Source organism: Macaca fascicularis, chromosome 7 (genome assembly GCF_037993035.2).
Source record: "Macaca fascicularis isolate 582-1 chromosome 7, T2T-MFA8v1.1".
NCBI classification, from domain to species: Eukaryota; Metazoa; Chordata; class Mammalia; order Primates; family Cercopithecidae; genus Macaca; species Macaca fascicularis.
The window spans coordinates 175,108,210-175,125,037 of NC_088381.1; the positions used below are offsets into that span (position 1 = coordinate 175,108,210).

Sequence of the window (16,828 nt, forward strand, 5' to 3'; positions counted from 1 at the left end):
GATGTAACAAAGACCACAGAGTAGGTTCTGTTAGAACTATTAATAAAAAGCCAAATTTGCAAAATATTTAGAGAGATTTATTCTGAGCCAAATGTGAGGGCCATGCCCTGGGACACAGTCCCAGAAGATCTTGAGAACATGTGCCCAAAGTGGCTTGATTGCAGCTTCAATTTAATAACATCAATTGATACATGTGAGATATGTGTTGACTTGGTCAATAAAGACAAAACCACTAGAAGTGAGGCAGTGTGGGAGGGGATTACAGCTTACAGGTGGATTCAAAGATTTTCTGATTGGCAATTGATTGAAAGACTTAAGTTTTTTATCTAAAGACCTGAAATCAGTATAACAAAGTGTCTGGGTTAAGATAATGGGTTTTGGAGAACAAGATTCTTATTACTGAAGGAGTCTCTTATGTGGCCACCCTTAGAGACAATAGATGACAAATATTTTCTATTAAGACCTTTAAAAGATGCTGGACTCTTAGCTGATCCCTTCAGGATAACAAAAGACCTGGAAAGGGAAGGAGATTCTCTGCAGAATGTAAATTTCTCTCACAAAAGATAACTGTGCAGGGCGATTTTAAAATATGTCATAGAAATACATTTTAGGGTAAAAGCCTTTGATTCATTTCAAGGCCTGCTCTCTGTCATATGATGCTATTCTTGAGTCAGGTTGGAATTTGGTATCTTACTTCTACAAAGAATCTGTTTTCTGAGCCTTGAGTTCTCTGTTTTCATGAAAATGCTGGCTAGTTGTGCTTGAATTCTAAAGGGAGGAGTGCATGATGAGGCATTTCTGATCCTCTGTTTCTAACATGACCTGAGCTAGTTTTTCAAGAGTCTCTGGAACTCCTTAGTGAAGAGAAAGGGTCCATCCAATCAGTTGGGGTGCTTAGAATTCTGCTTTTACTTCATAGGATGTATATGAGACTTCTCCTAGTCAGGGGTATGGGAAAAAAATTTACTGAGGCAATCACATTGAAGGTGAGACATGAAAGATGGTCTCAGATTCCTCCCTGCAATCCTTTTCTCCTGACAGTAGAAGAAGAAAACTTACCAGAAACAAATGTTAGCATTTCTTTTATGTTCAAAATCGTCACCCATTAGGAAAAGAGTTAAAGTTGGGAGACTTCCCTTTAGACACAAGTAGTCTAGCTGATATCTAAAGTCATTTACAAGCACAAAGATTCTGATTAGTTTACAGATTATGCAGAACATCCCATCTAATGGGAATCTGCACTTAGCTGGATCCCCATGCCTTGGTGTTTTTTTGTTTTTTTTTTTTAATGTTTAATTTATGTAGATACGTAATCGTTCAAAACCTGTTTATGCTACATGTTATATTTTGATAAAAGAATATTATGTGCAGTGATCAAATCTGGATAACTGGGATATCCTTCATCTCAATCATTGATTATTTCTTTGTGTTAAGCACATTCTAAATCTTCTCTTCCAGCTATTTTGAAATATACAATAAATTATTAACTGTAGTTGTCTATGTGCCATTTCAGCATTCCCACCATCAAGTGGTGAAAGTTCCTGTTTTATAACTTACTCATCACCATTTGGTATTGTCTATATTGTGTATTTTACATATTCTATTAGGTTAGTAGGATTTTTTCAATGTTAAATATACATGTACCTAATGAAAATCCAGTGGATCACTTTTTATATTTATTTTTAGATGCAGTTTCTGTTCAGGTCTTTGCCCATTTTAAATTTAAATTGTGTGGTTTTGTTGTTGTTCAATTGTAAGGTAATTTGTATATTTATGATAAAAGTCCTTTTCCAAATATTTGATTTGGAAGCAAATTCTCCAGATCTATGTCTTATCTTTTCACTCTCAGGTAAGGGTTTATTTTCAAAGGCCTAGGTTAGTTTATCCATCTATGAAAAGAGGATAATTGGCCGGGTGCACTGGCTCAAGCCTGTAATCCCAGCATACACGGGAAGATCACCTGAGGTCAGGAGTTAGAGACCAGCCTGGCCAACATGATGAATGCCTGTCTCTACTAAAAATACAAAAATTAGCCGGGTATGGTGGTGGGTGCCTATAATCTCAGCTACTTCGAGGGCTGAGGCAGGAGAATTGCCAACCCAGGAGGCAGAGGTTGCAGTGAGCCGATATCACACCATTGCACTGCAGACTGGGAGGAAACAGTGAGACTCCATCTTAAAAAAAAAAAAAAAAAAAGACAGAAAAGAGGATAATTGTAATTCTAAATTCTTGGAATTATTAGAATAATAATGTAGCTTGAAATTATTCCAGTATCTTGAATATGTGTCAGTTTTGGTATAACACCGGTGAGAAAAATTTGTAGAGTGTTCTGTGTAGACCAGAAATCAGAAGGTGATAAAGGAACAATTAGATTTGAATAATCCAGAGAGATGAAGTGTATATGGTATTCATCTCCTTTTGTTCTCTAGGAAGAGAAAATGGATAGATGACATCTCCTTGTGAAATTGGACAAAATGGTTTTAAGATACTTATGAAAGAAAGTTGCAAATACAGTCTCTCAGGTGATGATCTGACACAGGGCTGTGGAGGGGATGGTGGCCGCCGGTGGTTGCTGTCAGTCACATGGTTGATTGGTTTGCCCACTGTTTTGTCCATGAGAGATATTAGACTGTGATGTACTACATGCAGGCGAGTTTCTTAATCTCAGAGGAGGAGAGAAACACGAGAAAACAGAAGACGGGAAAATTGAAGATCTCCCTACAGCAAGCACATTCCATGGAGGAGCGCTTGTCACTGAGAGACCCAGGGATATGCAGGGAGTGGAGAGGAGTTTGGGGGATATTATTCATGAAAGGACTGATCCAACCTCGTCGACGTCCCCATGGAAGGAGGGGTTAAATATTTGTTCACAGATAATGGTGTGTTATGTCAGGATTCCCACAGGTTTCAGATATAGTTTCTAATAACAAGTGTCATACTTTGTTTAGAACTGATTTTTCTTGTATTTTCCCCCTCTAGGCAGCACCACAGAAGAATGTTCTCAGAATCCTTCCTGATCCTCTATGAGTTCCTGGTGCAGCTCCTGGAGAATAAGCTTGCATGGGGAGGGAACCCTCCTCATGTGCAGCCGTGAGGCTGTCCCGTCACCTCACCCACCAGTGTCCTTCAGTCACTTCCTGAACAGTTATGAGTTAACCTTCCTGAAACATGTGGTATTTGGCAGTGTCTTTCCCAGGTAAGAAAATACTTCCGTTCTGTTTATTCCTGCAGGTCCCTGCCCCTTTCTGGAGCACGGGCTGCCGTTGAGTGTGTGGTGGTGGATAACTGGTGGGAGGAGGTTTGTGAGCATCTTGTCGCCTTCCCGAGTGCGCCCCTCATGGGGTTGACACTGACAAGCGCGCGATGGGCTTGCTCAGCTGGAGGATGACAGGTACTTTTGTAACCTGTGACCCCAGGGAGGCTCTCCCGCTGCAAGACCAATGAGACTCAGGCCTCTGGCTAAAGTGCAGCCAGCAAAGGATACAGTGCCCAACCCTGAGAGCTCCTTCCAGGTGCCCAACCACTTTGTAAAGGAAGCTGTTGTTCCTGCCTGGATCCCATGCATGTGTTTGCATTTTCTGCACAAAGTGCTTTATCCAGAAACACTCCCCAAGAGCTTATAGTGTTTTGAATCCAACTGAAGGGCATTATTTACGAAGTCCCTCACGAGGAGTCTCCACTGCTCGTTAAATGACATTAATTATAGGATTCACCAGAAGCTGCTGGCCTTTTAGTTGCACAGACCTGCCTCTACTCCAGCAGTCCCAATCTTTTTGGCACCAGGGAATGATTTTGTGGATGACAATTTTTCCATGGATAATGGAGGCAGGTAGTTACGGAATGAACCTGCTCCACCTGCAGTCATCAGACATTGGATTCCCATAGACAGCGTGCAACCTAGATCCCTCACATGCATAGTTCACACTAGAATTCGGCTCCTAGGATAATCTAATGCGCAGCTGATCTGACAGGAGGCGGAGCTCAGGCAGTGATGCTCACCCACCGCTCACCTCCTGCTGTGCGACCTGCGTTCTCTCAGGCTGCTGACCAGTACTGGTTCACTGCCTAGGGGCTGGGGACCCCTGCTGTAAATGCCTGCAGGCCTTATCCTCTTGGTAGGGGCATAGAAAACCAGGAGTCAGATAAGCTCTAAATCAATCTACATTTTATGGATTCTTGAGGAAACAGTGAAAGGAGGAATGTCCCCACTCACTTTCCCTCTACCTGGCATCATTTCATGTAATGCACTAGAAGAACCCGGGGTGCTTCAAGATAGCTTAGGCTTGTTACACCAGGGACCACCAGAAAAGGAGACAATTAATGTGTCCATGTGGGTTCATCTGTTGCAAGTTATTTATTACTTCAGTGCAGGGTGTTGATCACAGAGAAGGCTGTGCATGTCTTGGGCGGGAGTATGTGGGAACTGTGTTTATTCTACTCAAATTTGCTGTAATCCTAAAAATGTTTTAAAATAAATTTAATGTAAATGGGACTGCCAAAGACATTTTGGTAGAAATGTCGGCCACTTTTTAGAAATTATGTTTAGTCTTACCATGTGATCAAGCAATCCTGCTCCAAATGATTGATCCATTTGATTTTAAAATTTATGTCCTCACAAAGGAATGTTTGCATCAGCCTGATTGATGGCTGCCTTTCCCACTCTGTGAATGTTACTTATAGGGTGAAAGTTGAAAAGATTATTTCCTATATGATTGGAATGTATATATCTTTCTATTTCTACTTTTACTCAGTGACTTAACCCATCTTCTAAATAATTTAGACCTCATAAATCCTGTCATCTTTACAGCCCCATCACAGCTGCCTCCTCCCTCAGGGTTTCTGACACTCTCAGGATGTGGTTTTCACACTGTGTCTGTTGCACAGTAATACATGGCCGTGTCCTCAGATCTCAGGCTGCTCAGCTCCATGTAGGCTGTGTCTGTAGACGTGTCCGCGGTGATGGTGACTCTGTCCTGGAACTTCTGTGCGTAGTCTGCTTCACCATCTTCAGGATCAACACGTCCCATCCACTCAAGCCCTTTTCCAGGAGCCTGTCGCACCCAGTGCAGGTAGTAGTCGGTGAAGGTGTATCCAGAAGCCTTGCAGGAGATTTTCACGGAGGCCCCAGGCTTCTTCACCTCAGCCCCAGACTGTACCAGCTGGACCTCGGAGTGGGCGCCTGTGGAGAGGACAGAGGAGTGAATGAGACACCACTTCACTGGACCCAGTCCCCTCATCAGCCCTGGAACTGAGGATTCTCTTACCTGTAGCTGCTGCCACCAAGAGGAGGAGCCTCCAGGTCCAGTCCATGGTGAGGTGCTGTGCTCTGGGGCTTCTGTAGGGGAGGGATGTGGTTGTTGTGTGATGCTCTCTGGGCAAGGACAGATCTGTATTTACTTCGGTGGACACCAGTGCATTTGCATATTCATGAGGCAGGTATTTCATAACTCAAGCCACCCCATCCTGGGGAAGAAGATAGGTGACACACGGCCCACTCCACAGTGGGATGCTGAGCTCCATGACCTGAACTTGTTTAATGATATTTGTCATCTGACATGCTTAGAAGTCCATGAAGACAGAACTCCTCTTACAGAAAACCAGAATCTCACAGGACATTGTCCTCAATGTGATTCCTTTTTCACATGGCACACTGACAACCTGAACTTTCCTGGGCCTTGCCCTCTGCACATCTAACTTCTGGGATGAGTGTGTCTCCCGATAGTAACACCCATTGAATTAATAAAAGCACCCCTCAATTCCTAATGATAAATACATTTGAAAGGCCTAGACATTTCTTCTTTTAAATATGGTTTGCATTAGGTAAAGGCTGTGTATGCAAGAGAATACTAAAGACACATCAGTACTTGCTAAATTCTTATTTAAATTTTATGTCATTATTGCTTTGAAATAAGGAATATTCAATCCCTGAGAGAAAACTCCTCCCCAACCTCCTGTGCACCTGCCCCAGAGCTGGATCCTGTGCTGGGTGCATCCTGAGCACCCTCTGCAGCTCACCTAATGCCCTGCAGGGAAGTTCCTTTCTGGGCTCACAGAGCATTTTTCTCCCAATGTCTCAAGCTCAATGTGACGTGACTGTGCCCTGGCTCTGAATGCTCCTTCAGGGACAGCAACTACTTCTCACACCACTTCCTACAATAGAAAATAGACCTTAGGAAACCTAACAAAGCCTACAGGGAGACCTCGGCACAGCAAGCAAGGAATGACTAAAGCCACCAGGGAACCCCTTCCCTGGAGCTCCAGATGCACTGATACAGTCCAGACACACGTTGAGTCCAGGAACTGATGGGGACTTTGGGGCAGACCTTTTTTTTTTTTTTTGGATTCTGTGGTCGAAGTTCACATCAGATTATAATTTTACACACAAACCCTGTGTCTCAAGGTCCACCCCCCAACACACACACACTCACAGTGGCATATTTGCGCAGTAACAAGCCTCAGATTTGCCCTCCTTCCTAGTATCTTGTCAATGAAAAGTGCTTCCAGCACTGGCCCCAGTCCTGGTTATGTTTGTGGTTGTTGTTTTTGTTGCTTTGTTTTTCCAGACAGAACTAAAGTAAGCTCAGTAACGCTGGAGATTCAGAAGGTGCCTTCACGTTTTCTTGGCTAGTTCTCACCTGAGAACCCTGCAGATGTCCTGTGAGAGGTATATCTAAGGTCACTGAGGGAGGGGTACTGACCTTGTTCCCGAAGGTGTTGGTCTCAGAGGCTTTAAATCACTTTACTGTCCTTGACTTTTTCTCTCCCTCTGCCTTTGGTTTCCCTTAGTTCTAGTCCTTAGACAGAGTCTGTATGTTGCCACACTTTTCTCTTTAATCCAGATTAATCCTGTTGGTGAGGAGGTGATGTGGTGGGCAGGGGAGCAGTATATATTCTTGAAATTGAATTCCAGTGTTTTCTTGCTGTTCTTTCTCTGTGCTGCTCCCCTTACAAGGAGTCTCCAGTGATACAGCTGATTTTCCTCTATCCTCCGCTCCCCCTCCTGACTGAAGCATCCACAGATTATTCTCTTGAATCTGACCCCAGTTGTTTTATTAATTATAGCCCTTTTCATGACACAGGAAGGCTAAGGTGAAGCTGTCTTGGATGGAAAATAATCCCTTCCCCTCATATAGAATAAAGATCTTGAAAAGTATTTTTTATCTGTAGGGTCTGTCTGGAGAAAATTCTGGGGTATTTATCAGAGTATAGCTCTCCTGATGACAGAGCCATGAGGGAATCTGTTTGGATTCTCATCTTGAAAATCCAGAAGTTTCTGGAGGGAAATTCCGTCAAAGTGTGGGGTGTGCAGCCTCCCAGGAGATCTTACCCTTTCCCTGTCCACATCTTCCTCCAGGCATTTATGGAATTACCATCTAACTGTTCCCACCAGCTTGTGCTGTCAACTGAAGAATCAACCAATTTATCAATTTAGAAAAGAGACTTTATTTCTGAGAAAGGGTTGAAGCTGCAGGATGGTCCCCTTAACGGGCTGGGAAGCAAAGCCTCCCACAGAGACTGTGAGCAGACACTTCAAGGGAGGGAAAGATGAGAAATGAATTCATGCGAATGGATTGGCCAAGTGTACACGCTCAGCAGGCTATAGAAGGAGCTGTGGATATTCATATCGTGGGGAGGCGCTCATATCTAATAAGGAAACACACATGTTACCTGCATTTCAGGTGCGCTTTGGGGTGAGCACTTAAGAACTGAGTGAATTACAGTCGGGCCCGGTACATCAAAAGGGCTTTGTACAGGGTCAGAAAGACACACGGTACACAGCCTTTGTGATCTGGCCAGGAGAATCCATGGTCAGTGATCTCTTATCAGGAGAAAGTTACTGAAATCAGTCTCTTCTCCAATCAAAGCTCTATTTATGGCTTGTGGAACGAGTGCACAGTTATGCAGTGTCTGGAGTTCCATGAGCTGCAAATGTTTTAATATTGATTATCTCAGTACCAGTACTTGTTTAGCTGTTAAAAAGCCCTGTGGAAGTTACAACATAATCTATGTTTTAAGTGTAGGGGTGAGTGACTTAATCCTTGCCTGGCGTATAATTAGGTCTCATTTGTTGTTTGGTATCTTATTGCCACAGAAAGTTTGTTCCATCAGTCTGATGATCTCTATTTCAACGTCTTTGTAGTTTTGGGGTCCTGGTTTCCCTGCAATTTCACTTATTCAGCAGATCCAAGAAATCATTGATAATTAATTTTCCACGCTTATATTCTTGTAAGAATGTGGGTGATGACTGACATGCTCTTTACATATTAAAGCAGAAACTAGAAGTAGCTTCAGAGATCACCAGTGACCTGACACAAGCAGCAGGAGTCTCGTCTCATGAAGTATAAGTGGCACCACACAGATGTTGCTGAGCATGCAGGGACACAGAAGACATAGTGCAGGACACATATGAGATGATTTTATGATTCTGGGGCTCCGTCCAGGAAGTGGGAATTCAGATGGTCCTAGAGGGATGGACTCTTATCTCTCAGGTGACACTGTGTTTTGGAAACTTATTTCCACTCCTGCACTGGATTCAGTAGCTGCACCTGGACCTGCACACCTGAAACAGAAACTCTCATTAATTAAGCACAAGACTCAACAATAATAAAGCTGTCTCCAGGGAAGGTGCAGAGCAGGGTCCTCTGCTTTTGGGAACTTACAGCTGTGCAGGGAGGGTCAGGAGTGTGAACCATTTCCTTCCACTCTCCCTGCCTGCTTCACAGACAACTGCAAGCAGGAGCTTTACATTGCTATGTATATAAAATATGTGATCATTCTAGGGAAATGTAATACACAGATGAAGGAATGAGGAACCTATGTGAAATTAAAATAAAACTAATACATAAAATAAATATAAAGCACTATAAGACATTATAATGTAAAAGACAACAAACAAATACTAAAAACCTGTGTGTATATGTGTGTGAGACAGTATTCTTGTAAATTAAATCATAATTTGCTTATAAAGTCTTTCCCAAGTAGGTACAGAATCTTTGTCTTTGATTCCCACAAAGATGAAGAAGGATCCGGCACCAGGACTCCAGGGTCATGCTAGTGATTTCCCCTCCTGTCTCCTGAGGACACATTGCTTCCAACTCTGAGGATCAGGATGCTGACATTGACATGAGAAGAGAAAGTTGGATTTTCTGTGGGACAGACTGGTGTGAACATAATTTTCAAGCAAATAAGTTTATTCTACCATGAGACACACTGCCATCATGCTGACTGTGTGTGTTGCTTTTGACATGAACATTATTGTTATTAGCAATATTATTGGGTTCCCTGGAAAATGATCAATTATCACAGAACGAACTTGAGTAGTTTTCATTTTAGTTTTTTCACACTTCCAGCTACATCCACTGAGTGTTTGAGCCTGGACATTTCAGGTCATTGGTTACAAATGATGGAGTGGACATTTTCCTAGGAATTAGATGTGGTTCTGCTAAAGGATGACCAAGGATTTGGCCAGAAACTCCCTTCCTCATCTATCCCAGCACCTGCTCCTCAGTGCACCCCTTCCTGTCTGAGTCCTGAGCATCTGTGTTCCTGGACAATGCATGTCTGGGACATCTGCTTCCTAGATGTGCATCTACAGGGCAGGCTGCTATCCCTAATTGTCGAGAGGGATCTGGGCCTGGATCCACCCAGGTGGCCCCACCCTGAGAACTGGGCTTCCTCCGAGCAAGGAGACAGGGTCAACTGAGTGCATCCACTTTACAGAAATTATAGGAGGCAAATTCCGTCAAATCTTAATATGGTTTTGACATGCAATCCAGCAGTCATGCTTCTAGGTATTTCTCTATCTGACTTTAAATGTATGACCAGAAAGTACACATGAATAATCACAATAAGCTCATTCATATTTATCAAAACTAGCAACACTCAAGAAGTTCTATAGGTGAGTAGATAATCAGTGGTAAATTCATAGAATAGTATTCAACAATTATAAACAAGAGCTATCAAACCATGAATATACATAAATGAATTTAAAATGAATTTTTTTTTTTTTTTTGAGACGGAGTCTCACTCTGTCACCCAGGCTGGAGTGCAGTGGCTGGATTTCAACTCACTGCAAGCTCCGCCTCCCGGGTTTACGCCATTCTCCTGCCTCAGCCTCCCGAGTAGCGGGGACTACAGGCGCCCGACACCATGCCCGGCTAGTTTTTTGTGTTTTTTTAGTAGAGACGGGGTTTCACCGTGTTAGCCCAGATGGTCTTGATCTCCTGACCTCGTGATCCGCCCGACTTGGCTTCCCAAAGTGCTGGAATTACGGGCTTGAGCCACCGCGCCTGGCCTAAAATGCATATTGTTAAGTGAAAGAAACAAGTCTGAAAAAGCTACATAATATGCTGTTTCATTTATTTTATATTCTGGAGAAATCCAAACATACAGATTAAAGTGCTGTTTAATTTCCACAAACGGCATATGAAAGAAAAAGAAACAAAACACCGTGCATATGCTGAGTTAAAGCTAGAAAACATATACAATTGTTTGACTATTACAGCACAAAAAGAAAACTCTATTCATGGAAACAGTTTGTATTGAGGATACACATCTTTTTTCTAAAACAGTCTCACTCTGTCACCAAGGCTGGGGTGTGGAGACACAGTCACAGCTTACTGCAGCCTCCACCTCCCAGGCTTAAGGAATCCTCCCTCCTCAGTTTTTCAAGTAGCTGGTAGCTCCACACTCAGCTATTTTCTCTTTTATGTATAGAAAGGATCTCACTATGTTGCCAGGCTGTTCAAAACTCCTGGATTGCTTGAACTCAAGTAATCTGCCTGATTCAGCCTCCCCAAGTACTGGGATTACAGGTGTGATTTAAAATTTTTTACATTTAAATAATAGTATTATTTTTAATAATCAAAATGTATAAACCTATTTTAATAATTTTCATGAGATCATTGCTAGTATTACTCGGAAAATACGCAGCATTAAAAGGTGTATGACATCCATGTTCTAAGTGTTTTTTAGGTAAAATAAATCATGGAATTAAAAGGAAGGAATTGTGAGACATCCTGGGGAAGACTTTTGTTTGACCAGGTCAGGAATTCCCAGGGTCTAAAAGGAAACCACAGCTTCTGAGGCTCCTGATGTGGAGCTGCCTCCTAAGAGAACCTGCGTGTCTTGAGCTCTCACTGATGTCCTGAACCCCCCTGGTGGTTTTGAGCTCCCCCTAGTGGTTCTGAGTATCCCCCAGTGTCCTGAGTGCAGCATTGTTGTCTTTAGCGCCACCTAGTGTCCTGAGTGCCCCGCTGTGGTCCTGAGCTCCCTCTGCTGGTCCTGAGCGCCCTCTCGTGGACCTTAGCGCCCCCTGTTGCTTCTGAGACTTCTCCTCTTGTCCTGAGCGTCCCCTAGTGGTTCTAAGCACCCCCTCGTGTACTGAGCGCCCCCTGGTGGTGCTGAGCGCCCCCTCTTGGTTCTGAGCGCCCCCTGGTGGTGGTGAGCATCCCCTGGTGGTTCTGAGCACCCCCAGGTGTCCTGAGCACTCCCTGGAGGTCCTAAGCACCCCTTTGTTTCCTGATCACTCCCTGGAGGTTCTGAGTGCCCCGTGGTGATTCTGAGCAGCATCCATCACACAATTCCCTCCTGTCTCCCTGCAGAGATTTTTGTGTCTGGGTTCACGCAGATGTTGCCTCTCCTGTGTCCCTCACTCCAATATATGGCCCTGTCCTTGACTTTCAGGTTGGTCATTTTAAGGTAGGATACAAGTGAAAGGGTGTCGCTTGGGACTATTAATTTATGTGACCTCATGGAGAGTAACCCTGAGACCTCCCACTTTATCACTCACTGTTGCCATCCACAGCAATCCCTGTTTTGAAGCCTGCCAGACCACACTCAAGCTGTGGCCAGTGAAGGTGAATCCAGATGCTTTGCAGGAAAGTCTCAGTTAACCACTAGGTTGTGCAATGTTTCCGATTCTGATGCCACCACTGAACTTCACACAGGACTTCTGCTAACACAGAGGAAACAGACTGAGAACAGCCCCATGAGAAGCAACCACAGCTGGACCTGATTTACAATGGACACTAATATTGAGGATGATGAGAAGGGAAGCCCAGGTCAGTGCAGACCCCATGGTGTGGACACTGAGGAAGGGCAAAGACATGGCGTGGCTCCTCAGCAGTGCCTGAAGGAACAGGAGATGAGCTGCCTTTCATGAGAAGGAGAGGGGGCATATTTCCATGTTTTTCTTTTTGTGGTCATGGGTGCACCACTCAGCATTGCTCATCCATCCTCTGTGTCTATATTTCAGGGAGGGCAGGCTCAAAGGATTCCTGGGTCTGGATGCACAGGGTTAATCTGCACATTACTCTTTCTTATTATCTAATGTGAACACTGTTCAGGTATCTTCACGGTAGCAAACATTATCTGCAAATACATCCAGTAAGAACAAAAAAATACGTTTCCAGAGAAAATGGACATCTCTCTGTAATCAGTGCATTTACAGCTGCAAACCACTGTTTCTGACAATGAGTCAAAGTTAAGTTGCAATGAAAAATATGCAGATCTACAAATTGTTAGGGCTGGGGTTTATAATTATTATTTTGAATTCATTTTGCCACAAAAAGCTCAAAATTGGATATATGTGCTTGTGTCAGGAAACAGTCAATGTGGACATATGTGTACTTATCTGAGTGAAGAGTTCACATGGAGACATGTTTGCTTGTCTGAGACAAGAGTCCACATGAGGCAATGTCTTCTGAGGAAAGAGTAAATGTAAGGACATATGTGGTGGTCTGAGGAAAGAGTCTATGTGGGGACATGTGTGTTTGTCTGAGGGAAGAATCCACATGAATACAGGTGTGTTTGTCTGACAGAAGAGCCCACATGTTGACAGGTGTGTGTACCCGTCAGAGGGTAAATGCCCATTCAAGGACAGCGTATGCCTGAACTGAGGTGAAGTTTGGGGAAAATCTTTCTCAACCAAGGAAAGAAGAGAATCCTCTGGGTTATTTGCTTGTCAGGAAGAAAAAACATGGGTCACATAGAAAATTGATTTTTTTAATTAAAATTTTTTAGTGAATGGAAACATCGTATATGCAAATGAGGAAAATTACTTCATTCTTTGTTGCATGTGTCTCATGATATCCCCACCCTCAGCAAATAATTTATTAGATTATTTTATACAGTCTGCATTTAATCCTGGGGTTAATGAACTGCTAAATACTTTTTTAAAAATTGAATATATTTAGGTTTATATTTTCCACCACAAAATTATGAGGTTTGACAAATTAATTGCATCATGTCAACCATTGTATATCACCAAAAATAGTTTTACTCTTCTTAAACTGTGCCATTTTAACTTATTTTATACCCACTCTCTAAATTCCTTGAATATCCTCTATATGTTTAGTTGATTATAGTTTGGGATTTTACAGAATTTCAAATAAAGGACATTCAGTGTAATTGAAATAAATTCACTGAAGAAAGTGGAAAATGAATTTGCTGACCTAAGTAACTTTGAAAATGAGGAAATTCTATAAATTGAAAATGTAAAGAAACTGCACATAAACACTCCATTCTACTAGATAAACATGTTTCCAATGAGTGTTACATTTCTGATACCACTATGTATGTGTCCTGAAATTGTGCAGCTAAGTAAGAATATGTCAATTGGTGGGATAGGCATCTTCACCTTGCAGTGGATGGTTATGGACAGTCAATGAAGGAAGACTAGAAATGCCCATGTGGTAGTATAGTTGGGTGGAGAGACCAGTGTGTTCTCATTTTTAATGTAATGAAGTTACATAAAATTAGATACATAAGTAGTTTCGATGAGTCCATAAACCTGGGTTCATATAAACATGTACATTTACTAGACTTACAGGTTGAGAGGTCCTAGAAGTATTTATAACACATTAGCAACACACATACCCAGTATCACAATTTTTAATTTTAACAAGATTCTTTAACCTCGGAAATAATCAATCTCTAGGAAAAACAGCTAATCCTATGTATGAAAAAGGTAATATAGAAAATGAACTTAGAATTTATTGTAATATCAGGAAACAGTGAAGTGTTCAAAAATAAAAGGATGAAGTGTGCTGTAAGGATGCAGGATCCAAACTAAATGAACTCCCAGCATCTAATAAAGCTGTGGTGACACGAACAATACAATGAATAATATAGCACGAATTGTCTTCAGGACATGAAATAGACATCCATAAACTAATATGGATATTAATAGATGATTAAATAAATAAATTATGGGAAGAAGAACACATCTCTTTACAGAAGTATTCCAAATATGTTAGCTTGATAGTCCTGTAATCAAGTAAGCGAAGCTTAAACATTCATGAATTGATTGTGGTCTGAGATTAGAGACATGGAAAAAAATCACTATTATTGTATTTTATAATGGGGTTTCAGAAATAATGCCAATAACATGATCTGTGGATGAATAAAATTTTACGTTTTTAAAATCTAAATTTGTATAAACACACACATATTTTTCTGCAATACATGCTGATAAGGGAGTAAAAGCCACAGACTTGGAGAAAATATTTCTGAGTCACAAATTTGTTAAATGAGTTATTTTAGTTTGTTAAATAACTTTTATCATCAATATGCAAGTTAATTTATAACTAATCAAAAGAAAACAATACAGTTAAAAATGAACCAAATATCAGGCGAGGTACCTCACCAAAGATTATGTTAACATTTTTAAGTATGAATTTTTTGTTAGGGACATGTACATGTAAATAAAAATTAGATACCATTGCTCACCTATTAGAATGGTTAAAACACACAATTCTCATAATGATAAATGGCAATACGAATGTGGGAAACCAAGAACTATCATGCATTGATGGTGGGAATTCAAAATGCTACATGCACAACATGAGATTTTGCGGGGCGTTTTTTAAATAGAGATAAAAGAAGAGTTAACATTTGATTTATTTGTGTGTTCCTAAGTATTTACAACAGTGATTCAGAAATGGATGTTTACAAAGATGCCTACAAAGGAAGTTCTATATCAGTTACATTAATTCAATTCATTCTCCAATCCCTGAAATTTGTTTACATAATGAATGGTGTATGAAAAATCTTTCAAAGAATTAAGATTTATCAAATCACATTTATATTGTTCCTTTTCTTTAATGACTTAATGTTATTTTCTAAGAAAGTTTTAATCTAATAATCTTTGTCATCTCCTCCATGCCCGCGCAGTTGCCTCCTTCCTGGGGTTTCTGACACTCTGAGGATGTGGGTGTTCCCACTGTGTCTCTTGCGCAGTAATACACGGCCGTGTCCTCAGATCTCAGGCTGCTCAACTCCGTGTAGGCTGTGCTCATGGACGTGTCCCTGGTTATGGTGACTCTGCCATGGAACTTCTGTGCATATTTTGTGTTACCATTGCCAGTGTTCATCCATCCCATCCACTCAAGTCCTTGTCCAGGGGCCTGTCACACCCAGTGCATGAAGTTGTTGGTGAAGGTGTATCCAGAAGCCTTGAAGGAGATCTTCACTGAGGACAGAGGCTTCCTCACCTCAGCCCCAGACTGCACCAGCTGGGCCTGAGAGTGGGCACCTGTGGGGAGGATACAGTAGTGGATAAGATCTTTCAGGACTGGACTCAATCCCCTTCTCATCACTGGGACTTGGGAGCCCCTTACCTGTGGCTGCTGCCACCAAGATGATCCTCCAGGTCCAGCCCATGGTGAGGAGCTGAGCTCTCGGGATTCTCTGGAAGAAGCGTGTGGCTGTTGGATGATGCGCTCAGGGCACAGACATATCCATATTCACCTCAGTGTATCTCAGGTTATTTGCATATTCATGAGAGAGCATTTCATAGCTCAAAGCCTGGTCCATGATAAGAAAGGGAAAATAAATGACGCATGAGCCTTACAAGAGTGAGATACTGATGGTCTAAGCCTTAATCCTGCTGAATGAAATGCATGCCCTGCTCTGTTTACCAACATTTGAGGACAGAGGTCCTTTCACTGAAGAATCAGCCCCCTCAGAACAGGCTCCTCACTGTGAACCTACGTTTGATTAGTATAGAGGCCAGCTGGGTTATTTTGGGGACCATCACAGTCTATGACACTGGCGTGTGCCTTGGCCCTATCCTGGACGTGTCAGGTACCAGCACACTTCACTGGTGACTCTGAGAAGGGGACACTGATGTCCCATGTGAGTGTCCAGCAGGTCCCTCTGAGATCTACTGGGTGCTCCTGAGACAGTGTCTCCAGCACCTGTCTGATGTCCTGATCCCCCAGGGTCTTCAACAGAAACACTTGTTTTATGGATTTGCCCTGTGATGCATAATTAGAGCTGATTTTCTCATCTCAGGAACAATGGAAATCAGAAGATGTAACAGGAGTTTGGAGTTCTTTATGAACTCTCTAATCCCAAAATAACTGTCAATGAATTTGTGTTTTGAATAATTTTGGGGTTACTTTTCAACTCCATTTATTAGACTTTTGTAAAGTATTTCCATACTTCCAGTTCATATCCATGGATCCCCATCTTTACATATTGATTTTTGACTCACTAGGTTGTGAACCTGCCACACCGTCAGATCCATCACTGCCCTGTCACTCACACAATGTAGGCAACATTACTTAACAATGAAATCTGAATTTCTTATTCATAGGAATATAGTTTCTTTAACTAATTGGTACCCATTGAATTAGTAAAAACATGCCCATCCTTCATATTCTCACTATTAAGATATTATAGTCCTATAAATCCACTTGAAAAAATAGTTCTTATTGCCTTAAGTTATATGAATGGTTTGGATGTACTAGGATATTTAAAGGCACATCAGCGACTTCTTGAACAGTTAATTTAGGTTGTTTTTTTCCTGACAAAAGAAGACCCA

The 16,828-nt window shown here is 42.0% G+C and overlaps 1 long non-coding RNA gene and 1 gene segment (V, D, J or C); one reads left to right on the forward strand and one right to left on the reverse strand.

Annotated features, from left to right (window-relative positions):
* LOC135971619 (uncharacterized) overlaps nucleotides 1-15,079 on the forward strand; it is a 31,357-nt gene extending 16,278 nt beyond the window's left edge. The window contains exons 2-5 of one of the 4 annotated variants that reach the window (XR_010587872.1): nucleotides 2,980-3,196; nucleotides 4,808-5,316; nucleotides 6,564-11,700; nucleotides 11,807-15,079. This is a non-coding gene — a long non-coding RNA (uncharacterized lncRNA). Of the gene's footprint in view, nucleotides 1-2,979; nucleotides 3,197-4,807; nucleotides 5,317-6,563; nucleotides 11,701-11,806 lie in introns of those variants that run through there. The other 3 variants (XR_012416220.1, XR_010587874.2, XR_010587873.2) reach the window with 3 other exon arrangements.
* On the reverse strand, nucleotides 4,863-5,370 carry LOC135971618 (immunoglobulin heavy variable 1-69-2-like). The segment is given in 2 exon segments: nucleotides 4,863-5,179; nucleotides 5,265-5,370. Coding segments are annotated over 2 exon segments (363 nt in total).
* Nucleotides 15,080-16,828: the final 1,749 nt, after the last annotated feature.